The sequence below is a fragment of the Anas acuta genome, chromosome 4 (assembly GCF_963932015.1).
Source record: "Anas acuta chromosome 4, bAnaAcu1.1, whole genome shotgun sequence".
NCBI classification, from domain to species: domain Eukaryota; kingdom Metazoa; phylum Chordata; class Aves; order Anseriformes; family Anatidae; genus Anas; species Anas acuta.
Window position 1 is genome coordinate 60,527,036 of NC_088982.1, and position 21,413 is coordinate 60,548,448.

General features: G+C 47.7%; 1 protein-coding gene across 2 annotated transcripts in view; it reads right to left on the reverse strand.

The window, feature by feature from the left end:
* Positions 1 to 21,413, reverse strand: part of FRAS1 (Fraser extracellular matrix complex subunit 1) — a 146,349-nt gene that overhangs the window by 17,124 nt on the left and 107,812 nt on the right. The window contains exons 31-53 of one of the 2 annotated variants that reach the window (XM_068681573.1): positions 20,021 to 20,137; positions 16,706 to 16,820; positions 16,043 to 16,180; positions 15,241 to 15,273; positions 14,368 to 14,499; positions 13,551 to 13,676; positions 12,721 to 12,968; positions 11,258 to 11,406; positions 10,680 to 10,842; positions 9,768 to 9,903; positions 9,352 to 9,542; positions 8,780 to 8,933; positions 8,146 to 8,409; positions 7,227 to 7,415; positions 6,783 to 6,902; positions 6,158 to 6,337; positions 5,531 to 5,655; positions 4,718 to 4,858; positions 3,862 to 4,089; positions 3,461 to 3,574; positions 2,041 to 2,191; positions 988 to 1,147; positions 305 to 467 (exon numbers count right to left, since the gene is read on the reverse strand). In XM_068681573.1, coding sequence (XP_068537674.1) covers positions 305 to 467; positions 988 to 1,147; positions 2,041 to 2,191; positions 3,461 to 3,574; positions 3,862 to 4,089; positions 4,718 to 4,858; positions 5,531 to 5,655; positions 6,158 to 6,337; positions 6,783 to 6,902; positions 7,227 to 7,415; positions 8,146 to 8,409; positions 8,780 to 8,933; positions 9,352 to 9,542; positions 9,768 to 9,903; positions 10,680 to 10,842; positions 11,258 to 11,406; positions 12,721 to 12,968; positions 13,551 to 13,676; positions 14,368 to 14,499; positions 15,241 to 15,273; positions 16,043 to 16,180; positions 16,706 to 16,820; positions 20,021 to 20,137 — 3,537 coding nt within the window. The other variant, XM_068681574.1, reaches the window with a different exon arrangement.

Below are 21,413 nucleotides of genomic sequence, written 5' to 3' on the forward strand. Positions count from 1 at the left end.
TTGTGGGCTTAAAAATTCCAGCTCAGATGCTTTTTATTGTAGACGTCACTACGTTTACATGCAGCCTAGCAATTTAGTTCTCTTGGCTGCATCACTTCTCAGCCTTCTAAGAAGCACAGAGGCCGTTCACTCTGCAGCATGCTCTGGCTCGGAGGTGCTGAGCCCTGCCTCTCCACCCTTCTCACCCTCAGGATGCAACAACCGCTCAACACGAGGGAGCTGCCAGGGCAGAAGAACACGACAGCAGCGCCCAGGCATCCCAGGTGAAAACGTAACCTTCCGTCCCGCGGTGCCCCCAGCCTACCTGCCCCGCGTACTCCACGTAGTCCTGCCCTCCAGGCTGCGACCCGGAGCTGGCGGTGGCCGTTCCCTGCTCGGTGCGGCACAGGACGATGGCGTACTGGTTGAGGTTCCCAAGCCGCCGCACGGCGACGCTCACGGAGCCCGCGCTCTCGCTGACGTTGTAGCTGGAAGCGCAGCAAGCAGAGACAAGTAACTGGCACCGCTTAGCCCGCAAGCCAAAGGCGCTGGAGTCCTACAGGGAACATGGGGATCAGGACCTTTGGACTGGGCAGCAAACCCCGTGTGTTTATGTGGACACCAATAAATTCTGCTGGCTGCTGCCCCCGTGGAAAATCCGAGGCGTGCTAATAACCAGGGGCTCAGGCAGGCGTCAGCTATTCACAACCCTGCTCCACAGGTAACCCGGCAGGCAGCCCTCCTCACTCACACACACGAGTTCCCAACTCCTGCTGCTGTTGGCTCCCTGGCACAGGCAGAAATCAGCAGCGTGACTGCTGGGTGTGCTGCTGAGCTAAGACTTCAGTCCTGAGGGGGTGCCAGGGAAACACAGGCATAAACAATGGCAATTGCCCCAGAATTTCATTTCTGAGTTGTAGGTCCATCACACATGAGAGGGCTCAGGCTGCCTCGCTCCTGACCAGACCCCATCTATCAGAGGAGCGCTGTAAGCCCCACGCCATTTACCTGGTGGAGGTGAAGCTGAGGAGGGACCACTGGATGTGGAATACATTGCCACCGACCACGTTGGGTTTGCTGTCCTTCACTAGGAACTGAAAGCTGTCCATGGTCTCCTGAACCTTCTCCTCATGCATCACGTACCGAACGAGGCCCTGGTTCACATCCTCTGCCGGGAGGAGACACCCAGTGAGCTAGTGCAGAAGGTCAGCAGTACTTTTACAGGTGAGCAGTGCAGACACACACAGGGATCAGGGCTGTGCAGCTCTGATGAGCATTTCAGCTCTGTTCTATCCGGTGGCATGTCCTAGCAGGGCTCCTTCTCATTGCTGAGATTCAAATAATTTTGGTCTTTTCCATTTTCTTCTGAGCACGCGGGATGCCAGGCTTGGCTGGCAAGGCCTGATGAGAAGGGACAGGCAGAACTGCTGACTGCATTTGTACAGGACCTAACGGTGCGGTGCGAGGCTCTGCACGCTGCAGCAGCAGAAATGCTGAAGGCCATGCTGCCACCTCACTCTCAGCCTGCCTCGGGCAGTCTGGAGGCAGCAGGCAGAAAGAGCAGAGGGGCGCAGGAAGCAGAGTTACTGCCTCACCTCGTGTTGCTAACAGAGGGCCCCATGGTCCTGGAGGAGTGAAGTTTCTACATGCTGATTACTCTGTGGTACTGGAGAAACATCTCCCAGACTTTAGGATTATTAGATCCACGTGCAAAATCTGCACTGCTCTGTATTGTCCCAAGCCAAATCTCTAGCTCTAACAAGTCTGGAGAAACAGGGCACACAACAGGACACAGGTCGGCATCAAAAAAAACCCTACAGGCTTTCTGCAATCAACAGCAAAGTTCACTTCTTACTTTGGGACGCACATTTGAGATTCCAAAAGAGCAACACTCTCCTGACTGGGCACTATAAGACTCCCCTGAAGTCAGGGAAGTTCTGGATAAGATTTTTGCCCCTTGTCTTCACTCCTCCCACCATTTTTTCCCCCTCACACAGGCTACCTTGACAACCTGAAGCAGCTGAAGGCAAAAAGCAACAAAATAAAGCTCGTCTTCCGTACCCTGAGTAAAGGTGGTCACTGCTGTTCCTGGCTTCAGCTTGTTCTCCACATAACCATTTCTGGGACCGTTCGTTATCTCATAGATCAGCTGTTTGTCCTCTGTGTCGGGATCTGTCGTTAATAATTCCTTCTTGGTGATCAGATTGGTTGCCTGGATTAAAGCCAAAATGAGGGAGTTAAACTCTGGAGATCCAGCAGTGCAAGTCTGATTGATTATTCATCCCCAAACCCAACCACCCCTCTGTCACAGTCCCATGAGGGAGAAGCTGGGCTGTTGAAGAGCACGTGGCACAGAGTGGCCCTGTGAACACCCAGAGGCTGCGGAGCCCGAGGTATGTCCCACATCATGTTTGACAGCACGGGAAGGATTCAAATTCTGTCTCAGATATGGTTTAATTAAAAAAGGGGGGGAGGGGAGGGGCTAAAAGAAAAGCAAATTCAGAGCACAGTGCCGAGCCCTACCTAGATGGGGCAAGAAGATACAACAAACCTTTCAGTTTCACCTGGAAACCACTCCATGAATTGGGCTGATGCTCAGGTGAGCCCTGGCTTTGCCAGATTTTTTTGCAAACAGCCTGAAGTTTAAGGTTGCACTCACGACAGTTCATGCTGCTTTAGTGAGCTTGTACTAATCCTCTTTCAAATGACCTCACACAGATGTGCCTCATTTCCACCCCATTTTTGCTTTCTCTCTAAAAAGAAAACATCTTTAAAAGTGGCAGAAAACGAGAGAAAGAATTAAACTGCCTGAGGCTGCAGGAGTGCTTTTTCCAAAGTCAGGAATTTGAGCTGAGGTAGCTACTTCTTAATACAATTTCTTAATACCGTGCTTTCCAAATCCTTTTTCTGGGGAAGAACCAAAGTACTTCTTTGCTGTTAATGCTGGGTCCTCAAAAATGAGCAATGAGGTATCACTCCCTGGGGTTTTGTTTAGACTTCAGCAAAACAAAGGCCTATCATGGCAAGAAATCCCTGTACCATGTTTCTTTGGGAGCCGTACATCTCTCCTGTGGCTGTTGCAGCACGTAAGCAAGGCTTCTCTGCCATCAGCAAAACTGAAAATGCACTGCCTGGCGAAGGAGGGCCAGGGGCAGGACACCGCTGTCCCAAGAGGTGGGCAGGAGTTGTGCTGAGCTGGAGAGCTCACTCAAGAGCCAAGAAGAGCCAGAACAGTGGTCCTGCTGATGGAAGGGTAGGAAGCAATTTTGTGCCCTGGAGCCACGCTGCCTGGATTGGCTGAGCTGCAGTGCAGGCATCCCTGCACACCTCTGTCTTTTCCAAGATGCTCCATGAGCTCAAAGGGGCACCTGCGGTCTATCACAGAACTAAAAATGCTGAGGGATCACCCAGATTCATCCTGTGAAGCCACTTCTGGAACAGCCTGAGAAACAATCTAATCCAAACCCAGACAACCAGTTACCTTGCCGTCCATGTACTCCAGCCACTGCAAACCCAGGTTGGTGACAACCCTGGGTGTCCCGTCATCCACAGGGAGAATGTCCACTTTGAAGCGCTGCGGTGCGGCTGTCACAACCTGAGAAATGTTCAGAGAGATGGACGTTACTTTGGGAGTCAGAGCCTTGGCCACCATACATGTATTATCAGCCTTGCTCCTGTCAGATCTGTTAGAATCAAGGTCCTGGGGCAAGTTTGCAGGCATGAAGTTTGCCATTACACCACTGACCAAGCACATGGCATCACACAGCCAAGAATACTGAGCCCCTGTCTTCAGTGGAGCGACAGCAGCCAAGTCTCCCTCCTCTGAGAGCCTTCAACCACCTGGTTCGGTGGTCTCTCTCGCCTCTCTCTCTGTCCGCTTACCTTCTTCCCTCCGTCTTCCACAACGAAGAAGGGGTTGGTCCCGTCAGACACGGTGAAAGCAAAGCGATCCTTCAGCGAGTTGCTGCCGTCGTGACTGTAGCTGATGCGGCTCTGGTAGACGTCCTCCATGGTGAAGGTGGTGGTGGGGTGGTAGCGCTGCCCACTGCTGCTGCGCTCGATCAGGCCGTGGCGAGGGGGGTGCACGACCGTGAACGTAATTGACTCAGCCTGCACCAAGGAGACAGGGTGGCACAAGCTACAACTTCAGGACCAGGTCAGAAAGGTCCCTACAGCTTGAGAGCCCTGGGGAGAGCCTCTCTGCACCCAGTCTTCCTAGCACAACGTTTCCAGTCAGGGTCTGGCAGGCAGCACTGCATACTGGATTGATTCACCATGAGCCCTGCCTGTCCTCATCTCTCAAAAAAGCCAGACCCAGGAGGAGTAGGAGGAAATGCCATTTTCATCTGTGCCAAGCATAAATGCAGTATCAAGACCTCGGCTCAGGTCAAATCCACAGTGTTCAGAGGGAAGGTGGGACAGGGCAAAGGTTTGCTCTGATGACAACTTCTAACCATTTTTCGTGCAGGTTTGTTGTTTGTGTGTCTCAGAGACATCCCAGATGAAGTACGTGTTTCTCAAGCCAGGGCTTTGCTTTGCTCAAACATTCGTTCATCTATTTATATACAAGCCAGGCCTCCCACAAGCGGTTTGTTTGAAGCTGTGATCAGACAGGGTATGTGCAGGGGGGGATGACACTCAGTATAATCTCTGTCTTTGAACACAAGCCCGTTTTTCTGATAGGCCAGATGTGCAACAGAAAAAGGGAGAGAGGAGGCAAAGGGGAGTCCTGCCTTACCTCTGTGTCAGCATCTGTTGCTTTAAGCTCAAACTCTGTGATGGTTTTTCTCACACCTTCCTGAACTCTCATCCCCAAGCTTTGCACTACAGGTAAGGAGTCATCCACGGGGTTTATGGTGATGTCAAACGTCTGGCTCACCTGGGACAGGAGAAAAAGCCTCTCTCAGTGAATTCAGCCTACCAAAAGCACAACTCCATTGAAATGGTGACACTATAAGCAGACCAGAGTGATCCACTAAGCTTAGGTCACTTCATTTTGGACTTGTTTAGTGAATCAACAAGAGCTTCTAAGCTCAGATCCTGTAAATACGGCTCTTCTGTCCTTCTGCACTAATTTCTTCTTCCTCTTTCTGGCACATTTATGGAAACGCACTTCTACCTCCACTGCTCACTCTACCTTGTTGTTACCTCTCTATTTGTAGCCATGATTTCTCCCTTTCAGAAGGCAGGAAGGAGACATTTCTCAAGGGTCTAACGGTACTTCTGGCACTTTATCAGTGCAGTGAATCAAAGCTGATCTCCAGGACCAATTGGTAAACAGATAAAAAACAGACACTGAAATCTTGGTAAACCAGTCTCATGAGCCTACACCTCAGGTAGCTCCCCCTTCCCTGTGGTACATAACATCCCTTGCAGCAGGAGAAGTACAGGGTAACCACCTTCCAAATTACAAGCTGATATACGGCTTTTTTCCTTTCCTTTGCTACATGTAGCTCTCCCTCGAAAGCACACGAAGAAAACTGATTCCCAGCATATCCTATGGAATCAATAGCCCGCTCTGTCTCAGGGGAAAAAATGTGCTGTGACCTACCTCGTTTGTCCCATCAGACACAGAAAAGGTGAAGGCATCTGCATGCTTTTCAACATCACTTGTGTGGACATACTGGATGCTGCGAGAGGCCAAGTCTGCCTGGCTGAAAGAACTAATTCTTGTCCCTGGAAAAAAAGAACAGTAGGGGAAAATGGGCTACAGAAAGAGGAAAAATACAGGGAGCTGGACATGGTGAATATAATCTAAATAAGAGGAGCATATGACATGGCAGTATAGAGTTAGACCAACTCAGAAGGGAGGAGTGCGACGCTCATACTGCTAGTGGATAATGGGGCATTCAAGGCAACTCCAAAATTCAGATCACGTTTGCATGGAATTCTTTTCTGAGTTTCACAGGATTGACCAAAAACCTTCTGAACTACCAGACTTATCATCTAGCATATCCATCACACTACCACGTAGCTTCATTTTGTAACAACTCACTGGTTAGTCCCCTTCCTTTCTGCAAAGCCCAGCTGCGAGATGAGGCCAGAGTTTATTGATCAAGGGACATGGTGGCCAAGAGGGGGACTAGAAGTAACTCTTTACCAGGGTGGGTGGCTCAAAAGCCCTGCTGGAGCTTTGCTGCTAGGAGCACCCAGCCAAGCAGAATGCCCTCCTGCTAACCTGGGGAGGCCGCGTGCTCCAGGTGCCCCAGCTGCGGCTGCTTGGTGAGCCTGTACTGGAGCTGGGCCGGCTCACTGTCCTGGTCGGTGGCAGAGAGCTGCAGGGTTGTGATCTTCTTCACCGAGTTCTCATCCAAGACCAGCCCTTTGTTAGCAGTGATGGAAGGGGGGAATTTGTCCTCTGAAAGGGTTAAATGCAAAGCAGACTGAGTTAGGAGGTGGTCCCCCTCCGTCCCTTGCAGTTATTCCCCCTGGGTAGTTGTGCTCAAACAAAAGACATCAGGCATACGAATGCCCTCCACAAAGGGAACCCTCCCAGACTGGGAATTCCAAAATGAGTATGCTGGGTCTTGTGATCAATGGAGGGGGCAGAAATGTCTTAAGACAATCTAGACAGTATGGGGGATTTTTTCTGTCTTTTTCAGCAAGTTTGTCAGAAGCCAAAGAGCTAATCTTTACATCCTCAAACTCTCCCCATACCCCAAGCTTCAAAGGCTTTTGAATTAACAGAGAGTAAATACCGCATCTCAAGAACTACATCTTAACTTGCTGTATATGTGGGATGGAAATCTATGAAGGCCTGAGCTTTGCAGCAATGATAACATAACTTCAGCACTATAATTTACCTAAAATACGAATATAAAAAACCTGGTCCATCAGTTTGTTGCCATCTGCATCAATCACATCAAAGGTGAAGGCAAAATTTCCACCAGGATCTCCCTTCTTGTGACTGTATACCACTTGCCCTGGAGAAAGGGACAGGAGAAAAGAGGTGGTTTATTACAGGCAACTTCATTTAATTCCTAGTTTGGAACCAGGCTGGCACTGTAAGTCAAGAGACTTGTAGCTCCTGGACTTGGGTTTCATTACTTTTTCTCTTTATTTTTTTCTCTCCTGCTGAGAGAGATTTTTTAACACTTGCTTAGTGACATGTGTTTCTCCTCTATCATAACAACTTTATCTTCTTACTTCTTTCCCTCTCCCTTCCCTGCTTCAAATCATCCTTGCCCTCTCAAGAAGATATGGCCACTTTTTACTTGCCATGATTATCTGAAGTCAGGCATCCTCACCTTTATTTATATCAGCCTGGGTGAAACTTTTGACAGGTCCTTTGACAGAGATCTGGACTGGATTATCAGTGTTAGTCAGCTGCAGACGGCCCACACTGGGGTCCTTCTTCATGACAAATCTGATCATTGTGTCATCTGGATAAGGAGCTGCTGCTTTCAAGTGCTGAGCTGTGAGGTGTGCTGCAGAGCCTGGGCCAGAGAAAGAAAAAGCTCACAAACAGCTTCAGCCAACCCAGCCGAGTGTCTAGACTGGACTTGATAGCCTATAAATAGTAGGTGAGGTCCTATTTTACACAACCAAGGAAGTTGCACTTCCAGGGGGGGAAGGAGAACTCCACCACAAGTAAAACAAGCAGAGGGCATCTATGAGGACATCGGCATGCTGGGGAGCGCAGGGCTAAAAGCTGTGTGGGCATTTTACTGGCATGGCAGAGTGGTTTTCAACCTCACATACTCCTTCTTAACAGCCCTGCACAGAGCCATCACAGCTTACCTAGAGCTGCCACATTTTCAGAAATGTGAAATCAAGCTGAGTGCAGGGCAAGTTTCTGAGAGGTGAGCAGGCTCGGACAGCAGCTGTCTGTCAGGGCTGCGGTTAGGTGCTCTAACACGTGTTCCTTCCCAACTAACGGACAGAAAGCCCCGGACTGTACATCTGTTTTGGGGAGGCAGTGCTTAACTACAGCATCCCCTACAATAACATGAAAATATCTCTGCCTGTGATTATTTTTCCCCTTCCCACTTTCCTTGCAACAGACCATTGATCCTACAAGGAGAAGATCATTTTAAAAAGACCTTCCCAGTCAAATCAGAGGTAAAAGCACACACCTCCACCTTGAAATTACACTCATTGGGAGATGACAAGTGTCTCCCAGGGGGCTGCCTGAACAAGCGATACCATTCTCCCCCCTCCCCATACCAGCAGGGAGCTGCAGGCCCCTGTTGACAGCCAGTGTGGGTAGCTGCTGCTTTGGCAGCTCCATGGAGAACTGCAGCCTCCCCGTCTGCGTGTAGAGGCCATCCGTGATGGAGAAGCCAAACTCGTCTGTTTGTGCCGCCGCACTGCTCTGAGTATAAACAATCAGCTCATCCAGAATGTCCTGGTAGGTGAAGGACGAGCCCAGAGGCAGCACGCGTCCGTGCTCTGGAGGCTCTGCGGCAGTCTCCCTCCTGCGAAGATGACCTGACAAATGAGAGGTGCACGAAAATCATGGAAGTGGATGTGGCCTTGCTGGAAGAACTGAGGAAACTGCTAAGAACTTGACTACATACATGAGATCTGAAAAATGGCACACCGCCCCCGCTAGTTTAGCAAACAGGGTAACACAAAAGGGAACTTCCCAAGGAAATTGGTGCAGTCCCCCTTTTCCCTCTCAAATAGGAAAAACCTTCAAAGAACAGGTCTGCTCTGAAGCACAATTGCTGCTCCAAACACTGACTAAATGTGCCTTATACAAACATGCCGGGCTTCTGTCTCACATCAGGGGTATTAGACACACACACAGATGCACAGATAGACATTCCTGCTCCAACCCCACCGTGTCAGGACTTACCATGGTCAGGACTTTTGGTAACCACGATGACAAGCTCACTGTTCTGGGTGTCCAAGTCCTGCAGGTTGAGGGAGGCGTTGGTAACAACCACACCCGAGCTCTCGTGCACCCTGACAGGCTCCAGCACCATCTTTGGGGGCTCATCGTTCTGCCGCTGCACAGATCCCAAGGGGACACAGTCAGAAAAGGGAAAGGGCCAAGGGGAAATGACTGCTGCCTACCTGAATGAAATACAAGCTCCCAAATGACAGTACTGCTGCTGGTACCAATGCATGAACTACAGAGGTCTTTCCATATCTCTCCAGCACTGTGGAGGCTTCTAGGAGGGAGAAGGAAGCCAAGAAATAAGCCCTGGGGAAGAGGCTGCAATGCACAACTACTCCGTGGTGTGACAGGGGAATTATGGCCCTGTACTAGGGGAAGGAAACAGATAGGAGGAAGGAAACTCTCTTTAATCCACTTCCCATGCATTACAAAGGTGTGAGGAAAGCTCGCAGTTCGAGGGAGCTGCACTTTAAGAGCCAAGTGTCTGTGTCAGAGAGGGCTCTGACAGCCAGAGAGCACGGACACACCTGGATGGTGATGTTCATGCTGTGCACTTCAGACTGGCTGAAGCCATCGCTCACGTAGAAGCTGAAAACATCACTTGTCGGCTCGATGCTCTCATGGACGCTCTGGAAGTAGTAAATGCTGCTCTCTAGGACGTCTTGAACAGAAAAGGAGGCGTCTGTGGTCACAGCGCCCTGCGGCCCGAAACTCTCACCTGCACAACAGAATGCCTCTGGTGAAAGGATGTTCAGCTCACTGACAAACTAAAAATAAAAGCAGCAGCATTGAGAGAGGAGTGGCACACTGAAGGATGCAGAAGGATGTTCACTCCTATAACATGAGTTTCCACTCATCTTGTGACCTTTGTAGCAGCAGTAGGTCCACCTGCTGCATTAGAGCAGACATTAGGAAAGCTGCAGTCCTCAGTGCCCCCATTTACCTGTCTTGGTGTTTTCAATGTAGCCATACATGGGCAGAGTGATAACCGTGACCCTCAGGTCTTCCTTGGCAGCAGTATCATAATCTGCAGCTAAGTGGTGATGAGCCAGCAGCGGGACCCTGCCTCCCTCATCCACCTGGAAAACAAAAAGATACAACAGAACTAAGGCCACTGCGCACAGCAGCACACGAAGCGTTACTGAACAAGCCTGCAGCATCACTCCATGGAGGAGGCTTCCCTGGTCCTCACAGTGCTCTCGTTTCTCTGAAGTCTTGTGCCACCCTCCCCCAAATCTGTTAAGTATGAAATCTGCTGGGAGGCAAGGTGGGATGCGAAGAACAAAGCCTGCCTGGCCCTAAAGAGGAGCCTGTGAGTGCTTTATCAGGGGAAGAAGAGAACTGGCAGAGTCACGCTGACCTCTTGGAAGGCAAAATCTGCTTTTCTTGTTGAGGGGAACCTTTTGAAGGCAAGGGAGGTTGAATGCAAAGCTGAAAAAAGAGGGAAATGACTTCAAAAGGCGCTGATAAGGAGTCTGAAATGTTTTGCATCAGCCCAAAGCACCAGATGCTTTCAGACTCATCTTCTGCTCATCTTTTAAATACAAGCTGGTGAAAGAAGGGGCCAAATATTAAACAGGAGTAAGTCAGACTTGTTCCACTGTCATCAATGGGACACCCCAGGGAGAAGCTAGCTCCTGACTAGAACCAATGTGAGCAGGTGAGGTTTGGGGACACAGCAGTACTGTCAGTCCCCTCCGGCCTCCAGGTAATTTATTGACTCTTAGCACTCACAGGACTGTGTGTGTAACACCATGTTTCTACAGTGATGTGCCTTCAGTCCAGGAGAACGGTTCAATTCCCCCCACGGAAGACATTCTTGTCACTGTTCCCAGTCCCCTGGGTGGCCACTTACAGTGATATGGTCAGCGAAGGCAATGAGCGACGGCACCGTCTGGGCTGAGGTGATAGTGATGGTAAACATCTGCCTGTCGAGCCGGTTATTGTCAGCATCAAAAACAGCAAAGTGGAAGGTGTCGGTAACTGGCTGATTGCTGGTCTCAAATACAGTGGAGTAACTGGAAGTCAAAGCACAAGCTGTGTCAGGGAGTCTTGCTGACAGCCAGGTAAAAACGCCTCCTCCCTGCCTTTAGAGACGAATTCAAGAAGAGGTGGTAATCCAGTTCCCAGCTTCACTCATTCCCTGAGCACTTTTAAACCACCATTTTTCACGTTGCCTACCCTAATTATCTCCATGACATTGAGACAAAAAAAATTCCTAATTTAAAGGCACACCAACTACTGGCATTTCAGACACGCATAAATACCTAACTCTGTACACAAAAAGCTCTCATCTGGAGTCTCACAGGACACAATAGCCAAGAAGAAAAATCTTTGATATATTTTACTAGCATAACACAGCCCTGAGCTCCCTGTGAAAAGCCCATTGAGCTTTTAACTGGCGTGGCTTGAAGGACAATAGCTATTTGATACCTGATCCTCTGGTTGTTGATGTCTTCCATGGTGAAATTATAAACCTTAGACAGCTCTTCATCATGAGAGCCAGACGTCCGTAAGAGGGTGCCATATGTGGGCAGAGATATTAACTGGATTCTTATCGCTGAGTCAGGAGAATTGCTGTCCTAAAGATGAAGGAAAAATAACAAAGCCAACACAGAACTGGATTAGCTTTTGTTTCCCTCCACTAAAAACAGAAAGAAAATGGTTTTTAGGAAAATATATCAAGCAGTTTCCCAGAGATAAGCCCGATATTTTTATTTTCAAATTACCCTCCTAGTGGACTGGACCCTTTATGTAATATCTTTCCCTGACTCCAGAAAAAGTGAGCCAGGATTTATCTGATACCTGGCAGAGGGAGTAACTGTTGCCCATCAATGCTTCAGACAGAGATACAGCTAAATTCAGTTCTTAGTAAAACAAAGGTTAATGTGAAGCGACGCTGCAAAGGCCAATTTCGTATTAAACTAAAAGCTGTTCTTGGCTCTTTCTAACTACACAGGGTACAAACTCTCTATGATCTCATGGCTCAGATGTCATCTTTCTTATCAAAGTTTTTCGTGGTTGCCTGAAAGATAAGACCCAAGGCAGAAATCATTTTCTCAGTATATGGATCAGGAATGAAATCCTCCTGCTTGTGACTGTTCTCTTCCGCAGATTAAACCTGAACAGCTCCCTTGCCAGCCTTCTGCCTCCAAAGGAGAACAGAACAGACCCCTGGCTTATACCCAGACACATCCTTTGGAAGAAAAGCATTCATTTGCCTTCTTATCCTACCTGACTCCCTGCAGATCCCTAACAATCTGGCTGACAGCCACTACATGAGGTCTCTCCAGCTTCACACGTGCACTGTCATCTCTCCAGCCTCCTCCGTAAGGAGAGCACATCTGCATACCCCTAATCCACTGCTGGTGTCTCTGCAGCTGTATCAGCCACAAGCAGAACACCTTTCCCTGAATTGCAGCAGCAGGATGACTCTCGTACAACACACAAACACTGATTCAAACTCCAGGCTAACAAGGAGCACAGCATCTGGGGTTGCTCAAAAAAAACCCCTCAAGCGTGTGCAGAAAAAGCAGCAGGCAATTTCTGAAGGGGGTGAGAGGGCAGAAATTTTCAAGGGATTATCAACTAGCAAATCCATGTGTGTTGTTAGCAAGTCTGTTTGATAGAAAAATCTGGGATTAACTCAGTTTTCATGTTAGCATGGCAGTTCACCTCTGTTCCAGTCAAACAGGGATAGCATTAAAACCCTGATGGAAGAAAGAGTCTATTATCCCCGTTTTGGCAGCCGTAGTCAGGAGACAGTCAAAAACTTGAGCTCTTTGCCAAGAATCCACACTAAGGGCAGGGAGGTGTGGGTGGCAAGGGGTCTGCGGGGGGATTAGGAATGGGATGCTGCCAGCATTCACCGCATTTAGAAATAGATGACAGCTTACAACATAAGCAAGGTGCGATCGAGAGAGAGTCACGGAGCTTTTGCTAGCCACGGTGATTGCCAACAAGCAGCCCGGGGCCAGCTGCGGGCCGTTGTTATCCGGCAGGGACACTTCCACCCGCAGCACTGTGGTCACTGTGGTGACACCATCGGTGACAGAGATCTCCATGCTGTCCTCTGCGGCCGACGAGCCATCGTGCACGTACTGCAGAGCATTTCGAGTGACGTCCTCATAGGTGAAGGTGTCGCCTTCCCAAAAAGAAATGCACGAGTCAGGAAGACCGTTCAGAGCACCAATCCGATTCAAATGGCGGAAGGCCCCAGTTCAGCAAAAGCCTTAATCACGTGCTTACCTGGCATTTAATGCCAAACTTACTGAGCTGTGAGTTACGGAGACATTTATTAAGGACTTAGTATGTATGTAGGGCAGAGCAAAAGCTGTAACCTTAACTGTTTTCCAGACGCTGTCACTCTTTGGGACTCTTTCAGTGACAGTTCTTTGGAAGTGCACAGATCCTCCTTTCTTCCCAGCTGCTTTGTAAGCTCATGCCTGTCATAACTAGATAAGGCTTCCCTCTCCACATCTCTGTTTGCACTCCTTTCTTATAGACAATATTTGTTCATCTGATCACACACTGGAAAACTGCTGCCACCAAAATCAACAGTAAAACTCCACAGAAGTATTTGACTGCTTGATCAGCACAGCTGAACAACTGACACACTGAATTCTGTCAGAGGCACCCATCTCCTCCTGCCCAACTGAACCAGCTGCGTGGACGGGCCCATGCTCACCTCCTCCCCTGCACTGAGGGGTATTTCTTCTCAACTCACCTGCTCCCATGTGTTCCTGCACACCTGCACCTTGCTTGAGCAGAATGCCATGACGGGGAGGCTTCACCAGCTCAAAGAAGAGCCCCTCAGGAGCTGTATCTGTGTCACTCACAGCCAACTGGATCCCTGTGCCAGGGAAAGAGAGCACAGGCTTCAGCACCCTCAGATACTGCACTGGGAATATTCCTAAAGTTTGGTGATCAGTTTTTGTGAATGGAGCCCAAAAGCTTTAATTTAATCAGTACCTGGAAAGTCAAGTAATTCTGGAGCATCCGTAGCCCAAGGGTTTGCTGACTTCATGGAAAAAAGTAGTTTCCTGATAACGTTTAGATCAGGTGTTGTATCAAAGAACTTACTGCACACCCGAGTCATAGTATGGCCAGCATGACAGCTATACAAACCCTCAGTTTATGAGATGTGCATGCATTCACATAGAATGGAGCTATCTGTAAAAGCCTCAGAAAACCCCCTGACACCACAAGAAAGTGGCTTTTGACAAATAAATCAGTGCAACAGCACTTAAGAGGGGAAAAGTAAGGAAGCAGTATGTCCCTGATCATGCCCTCCAAGACTCAGCTGCTGAACAGACACACCACACACCAAGGAGCACTGCCTCATGCTCAGACACTTGTCCGAGGCACCACTACACAGTTTTCTCAGTGGCTCCTGTTACACTTGCACTAGCACGGCCCCGTAGCTGAATGCACGGAGGTGCGTGAGACCAAAGCTCTCCCTTGCTCCATCCACGTGGCCTCCTGGAAGTAAACAGCGTGCCTCAGGCAGAGCTCTGCCACCTCACCCTTTCCACCCTACTCACCGATGGTGGCCTTGCCCCCCTGGCTGACCTCCAGGAACGGAGCTGTGATCTGGAAGACTGGAGGCTGCTGCTCTGCAGAGACCAAATGAATAACAAACACCATCTCCGGGGTTGTGTGTTCTCCATCAGACACTAGGCACAGACAGAAACCACGCCTGAGTGTAGGGATGTTCTTTCAGGGACTCGCATTGGAAATTGACTGTTCTCTACACATCACCACCCCGCATTGCTGACTTTCTTCCCACCCTGTCAATTTACACCTTTGTCTATGGACATAAAACATAATCCACACATATCCAGAAGTATTTTTTTTTATCTTTGTCCCTAACTCATCTTAGTATGATGATCGTAACTTGAATAAACCTGTGCATGTGTGGCTGTGTACATACTATCTTCCATGTATGTATCAGGTGAACTTGTAAGTCAGCATGCACTTCTCTTTGCTAGTGGATCACTGCAAACCTGTGCTAGGCAGCACATGGAAAGGGGAATACGTATTAAGTAAGCAAGCAGCTTATTAGTAGCAATTTAGTTGTGGAAATGTTTCCATAATACATTAAAGAAAAAAAAAGCAGAGCAAACCACTGATGTCCTTGTTCACACTGGAGGAAAAATAGGAATGAATGAGGCTTTTAGGACACATTTGAGGCAACTACTAAAAAAGGTTTGTCTACTGAACTGCATCTTGGCTTCTATAAAACCCTTTGGGACATAGATAAGTGAGTATTCTCCAGGCACATGCACTTCTAGAAATTCCTATGGAGTGCCCATAGATGTGCCTGCAGGAGAGGAAAGGCCAAGGACTAACAGGCACCGTGAAGAGCACAAGGAGGAAAACTGCTCTGGCCAGGAAAGAGCCAATGGTTTTCATACCTGTGAATCTGAAGTTCACCGACTCTGGAAGACCTGGCGGGATAAATATAAGCACAGAGTAATTATGGTTAGAACATACTGATGTGAATTTAGACAACATTTGGAGAAAGCAAGTGCTGTTGTTCAACCAGACAGGAATCTTTCCTTACCAAGGAAAGCGCTCTTTTCCACTGCCTTCTCTCCAGGTACTGAGAGAACACGTTGCCCTCCTTCAGTCTGTGAAAAACCCTCTTGGTGCCAGTGGAGGGCATGGTGATGCATCGAACTGCATCACACAATCCTAGGTATCGACTGGTCAAACATGCTTGAGGTTTGTCACATTGTTTGCCCCTCTATCTCCTGCTCCAGGTTGTTATCCCTTTGATGGCAGAAATCCAATATCCTGGCTAAACTGATTCAGTTTGTATTCATCATTTCCTGTCTCAATCTCAAGAACTAAACACTCAGTGCAGCACAGATCTCAAGCACGGGAGGAGCAATAATTCCTAACCACAAAGCACCAGATCAGCAGTTCGACCAGTGCAGCATCCAGTAGTAGTGTCAACAGTGCTAAATGCTGTAGTGAACACAGCCATATTCCAATAATTCACTGCATGTTGCTATACTGAACAAGAGGGAAAATCATGCTGAAGTCACAAGAATTGGGTGAACTTTTGGAATGTTCCCACAAAGCAGATTCCCATGTTCTTTATATCATTCATGTCACAAGCCCTAGCGAGTATGGAAATAACCAAAGTCATTCCAGGACTGAAGGAGGACCAGCAGCCTGACTTGGTGCTGCAAAGAACATTCAACTCCTTACCTGCAAATGAGAAGGCAATGATCTCTCTCAAGTGTGGAGCCGCCGTGGGTGGACGATAAGCAATCTTGCCATGGTTTATATCTGCCTGAGTGAAATACCTGACTGGGGAGAGAGGCCTGTCTCTGTGCTCCACAATACCTACAGAAACAGAGAGCTCAGTATTAATAGAAGGAATCAATTTTAATTTTAAAACCAGATACCAAGGGACGTGGCTTCTTTTTTTCTCCCTGATACTTCTTTTTACATCTTCAGTTGTTGCTGAATGAGTCAGATGGCTGTGACTGCATGCAGTATGGGTTCTACCAACCAATACAGGACATAAGAAATTAAAACAGATTCCTCACTTAGCCATTTCGTCAAATACCTCTCACTAGAGAGTCTAGAAACAGAAAGCCATGGAGCGCAACATTCAATATATTCCAGACAATAGTAAGAAAAATGTCTCTGTGCTGCAGCTTACTCCTAAACAAGCTGGAGAAACTGGGTTAAGAAACAAGATGTTTGAAAGCTAATGAAGGAGGCCAAACAGCTTAGCAGATGCCTCCACAGAATGATACTCCAGGAAAAACAAAAACAACAACAACAAAAAAGCATTAGATGTGCTCAGAAAGTATAACAATTAATTCAGCAGCAATCTGTCATGTTCTGAACAGCTACACTTGCCTTGTCCAGGAAGGAGAGGGACGGTCACATTGAACAGGATTTTTTCACTGGGAATCTCCGGGTCTACAAAGGAGAGGTGATGGGGCTCAATCACTGTCACACGGTCCTCCAGCACCTCGATAAACACATTAGACCAAGAGCATCAATGCCAGAGACACGAGAAGACTGAGGAAGAACTGCAACAAGTGAGAATTTGCTTTGCTATACTTCAATGTAAGACAGTCTTTGAATGTAAAGGTATAGTTCTTAGACCTAAAACTGACAAGGAACAGATGGGCTGAACCTTTACCAAGTTTTCCAAACTCCTACAGGATAGGAACTAATTGGGATGAGATTGCAGAGGATAATAAAGCTTAATAACGAGTAAAATTTGCTTTTAGGAACCATCTAATCTCGCTTTCAACTCATCTATAAGCCAAACTGAATGTGCAGTGCAGAAGCTGAGCAGAGTACTATCATGTTCAACAGAAGACGCCACTATACAGGCCCACCTCTGTTAAGTTCTTTCTGGAGAATTAGAAAGGGTCCATAAGCTTTTGGGAAAAAAAAGGAGACAAACAAGGATCTTTCTTGTTTGTCCTTGCTCCTCCTTCCTGTAACTCTGAGCTTACCCCCACACCTTCAGGCTGTCTGGAAAACTGGCGGTGTCATTAGCGCGCTCTGTACCCCGCAGATGCACAACCTCCACAGGTGGAGGAGTTTCATTATTCTGCCTACAGCAACTAAGAACAGATGAAGAAAAATCTGTTTTAATCAAAAACTCCCTGGCCCAGGATATAACTCATTGCCTAGCTAGTTCTCTGGTATAGTCTGAGGTAGCCGGACTGGATTCACTTTTTTAAAAAGTCCTGAAAGCATCTTGGCCCTCTCCACAGGAATACGGAGGAACCAAAGCTTTCCCTTTACTTTTAAATCTGCCTAAAAATGTCCTGATCCTTCCATTATAAGGTTATCATTAGTCGATGGTGGGCAATTTGTTACAAGAATTATGTTGCTGCATGAACAGACTTGAGTGGACACTGGTAATTTACTTGCATGGATTCGCAAACCTTCATCCTGGGGAATTAACAGCTAGGAGAAGTCACTGAATTAAACAGTTCAGCTGGGTATGGAAAATACCCTAATTACTAACAAAATATGGGGAGTACAAGCTAAATTAGGGGTAAGGGCAATTAATTCATCAGGTTCAGAAACAAATGACAGGTTTCCACCCAGCACATCAGGCACAGCCCTCCAAACCCTGACACCTTCATGCCTGTATGGCCACCCTGCCAAACCTGCGTCCCATCCTGCTGCTCCTGAGGTCCGGTCTGGCCACCAGAGGAAGGTTCCCTGATCACAGCTCAGTGCATCACAAATGGCACCAAACCCTTCTTAGGTGTGCGAGAGTCACATATCTAACTGGAGTCAAGATACCAGCACCACTATATACAGCCTCTGTACAAAAAAGGCTTAAAATTAACAGCAGTGTCCCTTTCATGCAGCCACCTTGGGAAGGGAAGGGAGGAGAACTTTTTCCTGTGCTTACAACGTTGTCTCCTTCACAAACCCAGTCTCTTTGCATTCATCAAGTGCAAAAGCTCAGGCTCCTGCCATCAGTTGTATCAGTACGGGGGAAACAGGTCACTTGAGGGAAGGAAAAACAGCACAGGTGTCTGCCACCGAAGCGTCACCAAACTTTCTCTGACCTTTCTTGGTAGGACACTCAAAGGCAGCGTTTACAGGTGTGGGAAGGATGCACATTTTGTGCTTGCTCTTCAGCTGAGAAGACAGTCTCGTTCTGAAGGAGTCTGAGGATGGATGAGCAGAACTCAATCACACTGACGCCAGGAAAAGATTTAAGGTTATGGTTGCCTCACAGCTGCCTCCAAGGCCGATCTGTCTCTCCCAGAGGTAGGACCCGCAGGTTGTGAGGCGCCCCTCACTAAAACGTATTTTACAGCGCTATTGAATTTTGTGGTGTCTAATTAGCCATAAAATCCAGCACTACACGGCTTAGCCAGACACCTCTGCCATCAATTTTGTCAATAATGGCAACAACAAAAAGTCAAGAGAAAGAAGACACATTGCTGCCTATTGCTCCAAGTAGCAGCCTGAGCATGTTTTATTACTGCCTGTGAAAGGTCACCACTATTTTAAACCCCGACAAGGCCCTTGTGTCAGGACTTTTCACTAAACTTTCTCACACTGCTTCCTTCAGTCTTTCCTGGCCCCATGCCTGGCAGGCTGTCCTGGCTTTGAGGTCTTTTGCGTCCCCTTAGGAGGCTTCTCCTGGGGACCCGTTGCCCCTGGGACACCCTCCTGCATCTCACAGGCCTTGCAGCGTGCTTTTGTCTGTCAGGGAGCGCCCGCGGGCACAGGCTTTCTGTTTGACAGTGCTGAGCGTACTGCTGGCACCTCTCATGCCCTAAATAAATCACCAGGAGTGAGCGGTGCCAAAGATGACTGCACGCTCCAGTCAACCCTGTAGCCCCAGCTCTCCCAGCACGCAGCTCCTGCCTGAAGGGTTGGCCTCAGCTCCGCACACATTTCCTGCAGGTGCTTCTCTCTGCTTTCTCATCACAGCCTCCTCCTCCTCACTGAGGACGCACAGACAAGGCACGCACCAAAACTGGAGGGCTCACAAGACCAACTTTAAGCTTTGAGGTCATCTTTTAAATTAACACAATCAGGGATGTAACTACGTTAGAGAGACCACTGTTATCAATATGGCTGTTCCCAGAATCGATGCTGCAAGAAAAAATAGTTCAGTTTGTAACCTGTGTTCCTGGTGTTACAGTGATTGATGAAAGCTTCCTGATGTGGGCGGGCTACTGTTCCAATAAATAAAGTTTGCAGTGGAATTACTGGCAAGATGTCTCCCTAATCCACAGTTTTTCTCTCTTGCCATTCGTAATGGCTTCTCAGAAATCAGTATTTTGAAACTGCTAGGAATTCCATAAAAAATGTTTAAAGTTTTCCTCTTTTCCCCATCCCTTCCAGTCTGTATATTCAGCACTTCTAATACTGATTTTTTTTTACCTTTTAATGTTTTTTATTTCTTGGGTTTTTTTTTTTTTTTTTCTTCAACCACTTCCTCTTCTAGCCTCTCTAGCTTTTCAATTTATTTATTTTTTCTTATTCTTTCTATTCTAGTTATCTATCTGGTGCATACATCCTGTTCCTTGGATTCAATCTTTGAACGAAGCACAATTGCACAGACTACAGCAAGCAGAGAAATCAACATTTGGTGGTTACTGCTCGATGTGAGGCTTTGGTCACTGAGCATTGCAGAAGGAACACTGAAACCAGCAGTCAGTGATGTTTCACACTTACAGCCATGTGCAAAGAGGAGCCAAGGGAAAGCTGAGGAGCTCTGGGTGTCTGTGGGAGAACAGCAACGTTGAAGACGTGGCTTTCCAGGCTGGCTTGCGGACTGGCAGAGCTGGACACCTGAGAATAGAAGATCCATGAATAGAAACCTGACAGAGGACATCACTGCATTTCAAGACCAGTTTCATACTTTTCCTCGTCTCTTCTCCTAGCCTGTGAAGGCAAAGACACGCACTGTTCCAGCAGACACCAACCCAATGCACATGTGGATGCCAACTGCTGGGCACTGAGGCCTCGAAACAGTAACCAGCTTCTCCATAATTGCCTGTACAGTCCATAAGTGGTTCACTTCTTTATTACCAATATGAAGGATGTCTGTCTGACAGTTCTCTACCCTCATCTATTCGTTCCCACCCTCTGCCAGTCGTTGCCTCAGTTTTACTTCAATTGTCTGTATATTTTAGTGGAACTCTTCATCAAAAGAACAGAAAAGATAACTTGTCTTTAAACCTTCTTCTCACCCTTAAAATGACAACCCATTATACTGATAAGGTAAAAACAACTGGTTTTCTAACAACAGCAACGACTCCCCATGATCCCAACATCTCCCAAGGCGGGCTGTGCTTCTGTTTCAGAGACCCATAAAGGTTTCCCATATGGCACTCCAGCAGCAAAATTAAGTCAACTGTATCTAAATTGTAGTAGCAAACTCATATTAATGATATATAAAGCAAGTGCTATTCCACTGGCAAAAATTCAAAGGACCAAAACCATTCCATAGAGATATGCCTCCAAGTGTTCCCAGCAAACCTGAGAGGCAAGCCCCCACAGAAATACAGCCTCCTTCTTCCTTAGACTTGGTTACAGCTTCATCTGTCAGCAGAGATGAAAGTCCACACCTGACTTCAACGGGGAGAGCCCTCTGTCAGCCAGAACGGATTTCAGCCCACAATTTCAAGAAAATGCATTAAAAACACTCTGCTGAACTGAATGGAATTATTTTAGCCATTTGCCAGACCGCTTCAGAGTTCCTGTCATCTGAACAGTGATTGTCAAAGTACTGATGGAAAACAACTTGTCAGCTTTTTCTGATGTGCCCCAAGCCACAGTTCAAGACTCAGCCAGATGTGTTCTGGTCTCCTGATGTCACCTGGCTAATCACAGCTTCCTTTCTCAGCAGGGCACTCCGTACAATTAGCGCTACCTACTAAAACCAAACATTTAACTCATGCAAAATGCATACTCTATAAGAGGAACATGGCAATTAAGCTAAAGATTAGCTTGTTCAACATCAACACTCACAACTTCCTCATTATCACTTATGTTAATTACTTTAGAAATTACCTTAATTGCCTCACCGGTGCTACAGTAACAGCTTCTGAGTTTTAAACCAGAT